General features: G+C 42.3%; 1 protein-coding gene across 1 annotated transcript in view; it reads left to right on the top strand.

Annotated features, from left to right (window-relative positions):
• Positions 1 to 11,171, top strand: part of PTPRO (protein tyrosine phosphatase receptor type O) — a 182,857-nt gene that overhangs the window by 154,102 nt on the left and 17,584 nt on the right. The window contains exons 16-19 of the mRNA XM_042467850.1: positions 4,871 to 4,954; positions 5,835 to 5,870; positions 10,001 to 10,082; positions 11,015 to 11,105. Of these exons, the coding sequence (XP_042323784.1) occupies positions 4,871 to 4,954; positions 5,835 to 5,870; positions 10,001 to 10,082; positions 11,015 to 11,105 (293 nt within the window). The remainder of the gene's footprint in view (positions 1 to 4,870; positions 4,955 to 5,834; positions 5,871 to 10,000; positions 10,083 to 11,014; positions 11,106 to 11,171) is intronic.

The following is an 11,171-nucleotide window of genomic DNA, read 5'->3' as shown; positions in this document are numbered from 1 at the left end:
AATTGTAATTGAATTACAATTCTGACCATAATGGCTGAAAAAAGTTTGGGAGTTGCAATTCAGAAAAGTAAATTTTCCAAGTTCTGGTTGGGAATCAGGGACTGCTGATTATTTTGGATCTTATTCAAAAGAAGTGCAAAAAAGTGTTTAAAAGCATCTTCTGATATTCCAGTCTCAACTTCTTGATAGGTTTAATTTTTCTGTTAGTGACTGAGGGCACCGTTTCTTAGTTTCCCAGTCCAGTGAATTATCTGTGCTCTGAAATTTATCTTAAAGGGACTCACAAGTGGCCTGTTTCATCTCATTAGGCCTTGATGTCTTGTCTTTATTCAGCCATCACCATGGAGTAGATGCAGAGTGGTGATGGGAGGATAAAACAGTAGTATCTGTGGTACTTCAGCCCTGTCTTACCTGGGCTGTAATGAAGAGATGGAGTTAAATTTGCTCACCAAGTGGAGACATTGGTGATGCACAACAGTGTGTTACCCCAATTACAGGGGCCCCTTAAATGGCATCCACTTATTCAGTTCAATGGGGAAATTAATTTAGTCCAGTAGGAAGCAGTGAAAGGGCTAAGGTGAAAGAGTTATATATCCCAGACTGAGATGCCCATAACCAGAGTGGAAAAGTTCCTTTTGCTACTACAGCTTCCAGAATCACTGAGTTAGCATAGCAGCTGGGATGTGATAATTAATTTTCTAAGCTATGGCTTAGAGAACAGAATATAAACAGAGAGGTGATGGAAGGATGAGTATCCAGCAGTATCTGGGCAATCTAAGTTTTATCTGGTGGCCATGCTGGCTGTGGTTTCTTGGGAACTGAAGTCCAAGGCAATGCACTGTGGGTGAGGGGAATGGAACTTGGTTTGGTCTCAGCAGAAAAAGGCATTTAATCCAAGGGCAAATGCCATCATGCATTGCTTTTGCAGTCATGACTGATCAGTTAAGGATTGGTTTGTTCAGCAGACAGAATTTCAAGTTTCTCTCTCATTTTAGGGGGTATAGCCAACTGGCACAAATGGTAAAATTGATTAGCTATGGCACTGGAGCAATTCTTTTGATGCTGAAACTCCCCCAAAGACTGAAAAGCCACCAGCAAGCCCTGTAAATATTGATGCTGTTAATGAACTAAGTGGAAATCAACCTTTACTTCCTACATAAGCTCCCAGAAGCAGATACCCATTCACAACAATCATTAATCTCCTTTTTGGGATTTCTTTCATATAGAGTGTACAATAATGGCATCAAAGGCAAGAGATCAAAGGTACTCACTAATTAAAGATCTAAGCCTGAATAATGTTAATGAGAAACCTAAAAGTGAACAGCCCAATGCAATGAATAAGCTTCAGCTCCTGCAGTGCAAATGGTGTCACTGTTGCAGTGAAAAACAGATGCAATTTTAGCTTCCAGGGCTGAACAGAACTGGTTTCCTCTCCTTCAAGTTTCATCTCAATACAGCTCTGTCCCCAAGCATGAATTTTAATAAAACATCACACAAGTTTGCGCAGACATTTTTATGCCATCTTTTCTTTGAAAAGCATATGCCAACATACATGGAAATATGATATGATAAATCCCTCCTCTCATAGCAAGCAACTATTAAAGCCTCCTGGATTCTTCAACTCAGATTTTAATCTTAGCCAAGGGAGAATTCCCGTTCATCTCTCTTCCTATCAGTGCAACATCCTTTCATGCCTGCCAGTGCAAGCATCCTTGTTCCCTTCCAATTCTCTAAATAATCTACCCTGCACCTCATGGTTGATGTTGCTGTCTGGAAATGATAGTAAGCTTAGCAAGGCAAAAAAGGAAAAAGGAAAAAGGAAAAAAATAATATTTTCCTCTAAGGGTGCATCTATGTTTTAGAAATAATGCAGTTTGACATGACTTTAACTGCCATGGCTCCATCCTACAGAATCCTAGGACTTGTAGTTTTGGAAGACATCAGCACGCTTTGGCAGAGAAGGCTAAAGGCCTTGTGAAACTGCAAATCCCAGGATTCCATAGAATGAAATTGATAAAGATAAGTGCCCATATTTTAAAGCCACCTCAGATACAAATATTAATCTTCTTTCTCCTCAAGAGCTGCTCAACCTGAGATTTGTCTGTCTACTTGGAGAATGACCTGTAATCTGGGAATGGGTGAAAGGCTTCAGATGGTTTATTAATAAGGGAGTTTCTCTACTGAAATTGTTCCATAGCCAAGCTATTTTTTTGGATGGACCAGGAGCAAGTTATTGGCCTAGTGGTGCAGTGATTTCAGAAATCAAACTGTTGTAGGATTACCATTTACATGTGTTTGTAAATGGTGTCACATGTGGTTAAGGTATGTGAGTTTGTACCTATACCCAAAGTCTGGTTGTTTTGTGTCATTGCAAAATCACAAGAAACTCACAGCTCTGTCTGTAGGGATCTGAGACATTCCCCCCCCCCCATTTCATTTGATTCTAAGAGGGGCCCTTGTTGTAATAATTCATTTTGTTTTGTTTGAACATCTGAGAAAATTAGAGAATTAGAAGATCACTGTTCAGGGTTTGATCTCTTCACTGTCAACTTCAGGTGTATACCCACATTTTTTTTCTCCTAATATATTAAGGGAACTTAGATCCACCTGTTCAGCTAAGCTCACCTTGGCTTCACCTCCCCTAAGAAGGCTATGCTTCCAAGACATTCATTGAGAGAGGAGACGCCATCAGAATTCAGGGCCGACGAACGAGACATGGAGAAATAGATTTGGGTGTCATCGGCGTACTGATAACACCCAGCTCCATAACTCCAAATAATCTCACCCAGCGGCTTCATATAGATGTTAAATAACATCGGGGACAGAATAGCACCCTGTGGGACACCACAGGTGAGCTCCCTTTTACTGGAGCAGCTGTCCCCGAGCAGCATCCTCTGGGATCTACCTGAGAGAAAGGAACGTAACCACTGCAATGCAGTGCCTCCAATTCCCAGCCCCCTCAGGCGATCCAAGAGGATGCCATGATCAATCATATCAAAAGCCACCAAGAGGTCTAAAAGCACCAACAGGGTCACACTGCACCTGTCGATGCTCAGACGCAGATCGTTGGTCAAGGCAACCATGGCAGTCTCAACCCCAAAGCCTGTCCTGAAGCCAGTTTGAAATGGGTCTAGATAATCAGTTTCATCCAAGACAGCTTGGAGTTGAAGAGCAACCGCCCTCTCGATTACCTTGCTCAAGAATGGTAGCAAAGAGACTGGCCTATAGTTGTTCATATCCAGGGGGTCCAGGGAAGGTTTTTTCAGAAGCGGCCTAACAGCCGCTTCCTTCAGACAAGATGGAATATGTCCTTCCCTGAAGGATGCATTGATGATATCTGTAAGGAACTTCCTCAATGCATACCCCCCTGGACGGCCAGCCATGATGGGCAAGGGTCAAGAGGGCAAGTTGTTTTCCTCACTACCAAGGAGCTTGTCCACATCATCAGTACTCACAGATTGAAGTTGATCCAGTACAATCTCATTAACGGAATCGCTGGACACCTCGTCCATTGTTTCTGTTACAATACTGGCGTCTAAGTCGGCTCTAATCTGAGAGATTTTATCTGCAAAGAAGTTGTTAAATGCATCACAGCAGGCCGTTGTTGGGTTAAGTAAAGGGTTCTGTGCAGGGGGTACCTGCGTCAGTTCCCTTACTACCCTAAACAGCTCTGCTGGACGGGACTCTGCAGACGCAATACATGCAGAGGAGAAACGTCTCTTCACTGCACGTATTGCCTCCCGATAGGACCAAAGAAAGTTCCTATGATGAGTCTTGTCAGATAAGAGTCTAGTTTTTCGCCAGACGCGCTCTAGTCGTTGTCCAATCCGCTTCATTTCCTGAAGCTCTGGTGTATACCATGGCTTACGGTTAAGAGCGGGTTGGCAATGACGCTTGGGAGCGACCGTGTCGATAACCCTGGTAATGTCGGTCTTCCAAGTGTTAACCAGAGCTTTGACAGGGTCACCGGCATTTCCAACCATTAAACCCTCCAAGGCTTTTTGGAATCCAATTGGTTCCATAAGCCTTCAAGAGCGGACCATTCTAATGGGTCCACCACCCCCAGAGGGGCAGATAGAGGCTCTTAGTTCCATCTGGATGGATGAGAGAGTGGGGGGGAGGAGGGTCATGGCTTCCAGGAAAGATTACACACTTGCCTTTCACCAGGGGATGGTCCCATTCTTTTCTAAGTGTTTAAGTACAGTACTTATATTGACCTGATTTAAGTCAACTCAGTTCATTAAGGTCAATTTTTGACTAAAATTTCTGGACTTATACTTGAGTATGTACAGTATATATATTTGAATATTTTCAAGCCATGGATGGTTGAATCTGTGCATAAAGAATCAGTGGATATGAAGGGCTAACAGTAGTTGCCCAAGTCATAGAAAATAGCTCTCTCCCTCTTGGTCAATTGGTTTTGAGTAGAACACTCTTTTCCTCTGATTGTCTTGAGGCTCATCCCCATCCAGTCTTGGGGGAGAGGTGATCTTTAGTCCCTCTGCCCCCCCCCCCTTTCTGGGGTCCCTGCCTTGGTGGCGCAGTGGTTAAATGCCTGTAGTGCAACCACTCACTCAAAATCATAAGGTTGCGAGTTCAGTACCAGTGAAGGGCTCAAGCTCGACTCAGGCTTGCATCCTTTCAAGGTCGCTAAATTGAGTACCCAGATTGTTAGGGGCAATTAGCTTACACTTTGTAAACTGCTAAGGAAGTGCTTAAGTGCACTGATAAGCGTTATAGAAATGTACTTGCTATACCTATTGCTATGTTTGCCATGTGACGCATTGATTGCTTGACTTCTGTTTGCCACACTAATCCTCTTTGCTATTTTTTTTTAATCTCTTTGTATGTTATCTATTAATACTCACAGGCGTAGGAGTGTATTTGCTTTCCTAACCCTGTTACCCTCCTGCCTTTGGACTGATTATCTCTTGGCATTTTATATTAACCCTTGGTAAGTGATTTAATAGTACTTTTCCTTAAGAATGAACAGTTTCCTTTTCTTTGATGTTTTGCTCAATCTGTTTGAAGCTTTCAAAATTAAAATGGATTGCCCCCCCCCCCCCCCCCAGAATATGGAATAGAACTACATTTTATTGAAGAAAGTAATCTGGGGCGGGTTACAAACCGCCATAAAGTACGTATTCACTACGTATTAGGGTTAGGAAGGGGCGGTGCTTCCGCACCCCCCTAACCCTAGTATGTAGTGAATACATACAATATGGCGGCAGCCATTCCACACGGCCACCGCCATATTGATGTAGCGGACGCTGTGCGTCCGCATGTCGCGCGATACTTATGACGTCGCGAGTGCGCCATTGGCGCCTCGCGGTGTCATAACTGCGCCGCAGGAAGAAGCTCCATTTTGGAGCTTCTTTTTTGCTCCATGCGGGAGTCGCGTGGTTTGACTGCTGCGGTTCCCTCGCGGAGCAAACAGCAGCGCCAGCAGACTGCCGCAAAGCGGTGGTCTGTAACGCACCTGGGAGTAGTTATGTGGAAGTCTAATCCATCAGCAGGAAATTTGTATGTGTTGTGTGCAATCAGTGATGTGGATAAGCTTTCATAACTGTAGCTTCATATGAAAGTCACAGACCATAGTGAAAGTCATTTTTGCATGTTCAGATTGTTATACAGCACCCTCTTCCAAAATAATTGGTATGTTTTTAAATCTGCCAGTGCACAAATTAATTGACAGATGCTTGGTGCATGCTAACAGTAAATGTGTCCAAATGTGCCTTAAAATGTTGGCATTAAAATACATATCCATTATTAACACTATGCAGTCACTGGAAAGGCAGTGAAAATATAATTATGGGGCTTTCTTTTTCTTGCAGGAGTAAAAACGGATTGAAGAAGAGAAAGTTGACCAAGTATGCCCATTTTGTAAAAATTAATGACTTAAAGGAAGTATTAATATTGATGCCATGTATGAACATGGAATAGCAGACCTGACAGATGGCCATCCAGCCTCTGTTTAAAAACCTCCAGAGGAGGAGACTCCACCACACTCCAAGGGAGTGTGTTCTATTGTCAAATGGACATTTAGACCATGATCAAGCTTTGGGAGTTGTGGAAATCCAAATCTCCAGAGACCTAAGATGAGTAGCTAATAGTGAGGGGTAGTGGGAGTTGTAGTCCAATAATGTCTACATAAACACAAAACTCCCTTGTCTACAAAGACACAGTGAACTCCATTGAATGGTGCTGCTTTGCCCACTGCTCCTTAAGGTCTAACTAAATTGGCTTTTTAATGGTTGTAAGCAGTTAAACACACACATTTTAATTATTTAAATAGCAGCCACAGGTGAGCCTTCTCTTAGCTTGTGTATTCTTGCTTATTAATAACATTTGCAATCTTGACCCTGCTCTGTTGTTGCTTGGCCATATGAGTCTGAATTTCCATCTGTGAAATGTTGGCGAGTATGCTGTGTTTTTTGCAGCAGTTATATATATATTTCACCATGGTGCTGTAGGGCTGTGGAATGTCCAGACCTTTACATTTTAGGAAAATGAAGGGGGCATTAAGAACTGCCACCTCTGAGAACCAGCTGGAAGGCAGTCTGCTTGCAGCTGCTTGTATCTTGGATCTGGCCCTATTGGTCTTGTCCTTCAGAATCTGGATCTCACAATGACAATAACATTCATGCAGCAAGAATTGTGCATTTCTGTTAAAGCATCACAGCAGATATGACACGATAAAAATGTTCCCGACTGATAGAATATTAGTCACTGGGGGAAAATCAGTTATCTCTAGTTAACCATTTCAACAGAGCTTGCCTTTCATTAGCAATCACAAAGTGTGTGAAAGTATAAGAATGTATCTGTTGTCAGTGCCATCCCTCCCTCCCAGCACAGTAGTTAATTATAGACTGGATCTTTAATGCTTACAGGTAAACAGGAGTAATTAATTGTTGATAAGAGACAAGTTCCTTGGGGTATGGTGCTTTAAGCAAATGGGGAAAAATGAGCGTACTCACTTCAGCTGTGGCACATTAGCAGATGCCAATTAGGCAAGAGAAAGTGTTTACTGCTTCCGTGGTATAAATCTAACAAATTGGGGTTATGTTTACAGCATGGCCCTGATCCATTTAAAATCAATCCCAAGTGCAGTCTATTGAAATAAATGACTAAATCAACCTTCCTCAATTTAGTGCCCCACAAGGTATATAGTATTATAACTCCCATCATCCCCAGCCAGCACCACCATCCTATTGTGAGAATGCTTGGGCTGTGGGAGTCTTTCCCTCACATCTCAGGACTCAGTAATATGGTCCAAACAGGTTTACTAGCTTCTTTGCTGTTTGTGAAAAATACACTTAACATTAGCTGCTTTAAGGCCAGTCTTTAAGGCCAGTATTCAAGTGGCTGGTCACTTGGGTTTTGGAAAGTTGTAAAAAAACTGCAAATGACTCCCATGTGGGGGAGAGGGGCAGTAAATCCACTGTGAATTTAAGTTTGAACTCCAAGGAGTTCTCTAACCTGTTTTGAAGATGGGGTTTAGTACATCAGATAAGCTCCTTTGAAGCACAGGCTCAGAGTGGATACAACATCCCAACCACATGGAAGCCACTAGCTGCCACTGCAGAACTGAGACAAAAATTGTCAGGGGCAGGGAAATCAAAATTGTCAAGATCTTACCAGCTTTTACCATTGGGTTTTTGATGTCAACACTTTTGTCTTCTGCTCAGGACATGCATACTGGAGGAATACAATTATGACCAAACTCCTACATCAAACAGATGAATTGTAACACTCAGCCCACACAGATCCATGTGCACCACCCACCTATACCTTTTTTTGAATGGGAAGCAAGGAACTATCCCCTAACTCTCTATGCCACATACAAAACCTCCCTTTCCCCACAGTTGTCAAGTCCTAGGAAGGATAGCTGCTGCTTACCATTGGGAAGGGGAATGGGTGAGGATGCAAGTCAGATGATCAAGAAGCAGCTCCTCTAAGCAAAAATGGGAGAGTAGGGGGAGGAAATTCAGATTTATTATTAGTATCAGTATTGGTATTATTTCTTATCTGCCTCTCCCCATGGATTGAGGTGGTGAACAACAAAAATTAACAAACATCAGTTAAAACACATCAGTTAAAATACATGACAATTTAAAAGGACAAATAAGGTATACACACATTAAAACAATACACATTTAAAAGTTGTCATTTAAAATTCACAATTTAAAAATGATCTGGATAAGCTTGCCAGAAGAGACTGGTCTTTAATGCTTTTTTAAATCCGGACAGCGTATTCAGCTGTTGAATTTCTTCCGGCAGGTCATTCCACATAGTCTAGGGGCAGCTGAAGAAAAAGTCCTCTGGCTGACTGTTGCAAGCCTAGTCCTGGCTAGATGCTGAAGTGGGTGGTCTGGGCTCCAAGGGAGAGAAAAAAGAAAGGTGCAGTCTCATTTCTGATTGCTTCTCTGAGCCAAGACCTGCCACTTCATCATCTGAACTGCTTCCTCTCTCCCTTCCTCACTGGTAAACAGTAGCAGTTGTGGCCTCTCTTAGGGCTTAACAGTTGCCAGGTGCAACTGTTGAGGGACCAGTGAAGACATAGAATTGCATAGATGGGGTGTTGGAAGAGTAGAAACATCTGGGGATCACCATTAGTATGAAAAGGAGATTCAATCCCTTCCTCCACTGCTGTGATTCTAATGAAAATCCCCCTTCCAAAGTACTGTATTTGGTGCCACTAGAGGATGAAAAATTCAGATTCATAAGTAGGATTTCCCTCTCAGTGGCAGTACCAAATGCTTTAGAAGAAGGATTTTCTTTAGAATCACAGCAGCAGGGGAAGGGATTTAATTTCTCTTCCACATTTACTGAGATCTCCCCCCCCCCCGCACTGCTATTTCAATAATTATCAGCCAATTCCTGCAAGGTTTTTTTTGGGGGGGGGCATTTAATGACAAAATAGTGTTATGGTTTGAGTGCTGGACTAGAATTCTGGGAGACTAGAATTCAAATCCCTGCTTGACCATTGAAACCCACTTGTGACCTTGTGCAAGTCACACACACTGTAGAGGAAGGCAATGACAAGCCTCTCTGAACAAGTCCTGCCAAGAAAACCCCATAACAGGTTGATATCAGTAGCTTTAGGGTCACCATACACTGGATTTAAAGGGATTTCCTAAAAAGACATTGCTCCAAAACACACAGCAGAAATAATCGAGTTCAAGACCACTTTAACTGCCCTGGCTCAATGATAGGGAATTCTTGCAATTGTCATTTTGTGAGACATTTAGCCTTCTTTGCCAGAGAGCTCTGGTGCCACAATAAACTACAATTCCCAGGATTTCCTAGCATTGAGCCAGGACAGTTAAAGCATTCTCAGACTCAATTATTTCTGCAGTGTGTTTTGGACCATAGATTTGGAAGAGTTCTCGAAAATCATGTAGTCAGACTGCCAGTATAGGAAGCTGACTTTTCTAGTATCATGGACTGGTGACCATCTATTTTGTACTAAAATTATCTTATACATTCTATTATTAGTCCTAACTGGAGTAGATCCATTAAATCAGTTAGTTGTACATATACATTGACTCACCACGGAACAATTGGTTCTGTGGGTCTATAGTATTTGGGACTAAACAATAGGAACCTGGCCCTTATTTGATCCCAGAGAAGCTATAGAGAGAGCCAGGGTGATGTAGGAGAGATACAGCTGCATTTAGGTTTTGGGAAATTGGGCCGGTTTTGAACATAATCTGTTTCATAGGGTTGTTGTGAGGAACAGCTGGGCAGAGGGATCATGTATCCCACTCTGATAATGTACATGGAGGAAGAACGTTTAAAAAAGTGGTAATAAAGGAAAGGGACCATCTTCCTATCTTTTCTCTGATTTGATGACTTTCCCCAGTCCCTAACCAATGCCATTAGATGCAAACATTAAGCTCTTAATAGCATATTTGACTGCCCTTTGGCCCATTGCTTGGTTCTGGATTTTATGAATGACAGACCTTTTCCTGCATGTGTTGTGGTTTGTTTTTTCAAGCCCCATCCAGCTGGATGACTTTGACAGCTACATCAAGGATATGGCTAAAGATTCTGACTACAAATTCTCTCTGCAGTTTGAGGTAAGTCCTAAAATGGATACTAGCTTCTTGGTTGTACATGATAGGTACAGCACAGTGAATTGACAGTAGTCTTGAGTTTTCCCACCTTAGAATGGGGTGTGTGGTCATGTTTCTTTAATACTTCCCCTGTATTTTGCATCTTTATTCTCATTTTCTCCCTCTCCTCTTATGTTAAAGAGAGAAATATACAGCTATGTGCTTACAGAGCACGGTACAGGTCCGTAGAAGTACTTGTTGTGTTCCCTCTTGTTTTGTCTGATATGTTACGTCTTTGCCTGTAGAGCAGGGGTAGAAATTGTGTAACCTTCCAGATGTTGTGGAACTACAACTCCCAGCTTGCCTTACCTTATCTAGAGCTGCTGGGAGTTGCAATCCATCTGGAGGACCACAATATTCTCACCTCTGCTCTGGACTTATATTCTTATGTCTGATTTCACTTCCTTTCAACCCATCCATCTTTGCCTTAGTCAAATAGCCATAGGTAGTAGATCCCATCCTGCTGTATCTGTTAGCCATTTAATTTCTTCAATAAAGGTTTTCTCTTCAGACCCTCTTTGAGGGGGCATCATAGGCTTAAATACAGCAGCGGTGCTCCAGTAGTCCTTTCACAGTGCATAACTAACATTGCATTTCACTTCAGTTACCATGGCAACATCCTATGGGATGTTGGGATTTGCAGTTTGAAGAGGCACTAGAACTCTCTAGTTAAGAATTCTGTGTACCTCTCTATACTATACTATAAGTCTCAGGATTTCATAGGATGTTGCCATGACAGTCAAAGTGGAATATAGCAGTATAATTGTGCAGTGTGAAAGGGTCACTGGTATGTTTTCACTTGGTTTCTGTTTGGGTGTGGCTGTGGTTCACCATCTACCTGTTATAGAGAAGTGGGTTAACTTAAGAATGGTACATTTTTTGTGTGTTACATGTAGGAACTGAAGCTGATTGGCCTGGAAATCCCACACTTTGCAGCAGACCTCCCCATGAATCGCAGTAAAAATCGCTACACCAATATCCTGCCCTGTAAGCTATTATATTATGAAGATATTATGTCATGTCTCCTTTTAACAGCATTTTTGTCTTGGGGTT

This window comes from Sceloporus undulatus, chromosome 5, assembly GCF_019175285.1.
Source record: "Sceloporus undulatus isolate JIND9_A2432 ecotype Alabama chromosome 5, SceUnd_v1.1, whole genome shotgun sequence".
Classification (NCBI taxonomy): domain Eukaryota; kingdom Metazoa; phylum Chordata; class Lepidosauria; order Squamata; family Phrynosomatidae; genus Sceloporus; species Sceloporus undulatus.
This window is presented reverse-complemented; position numbering and strand designations above follow the sequence as displayed.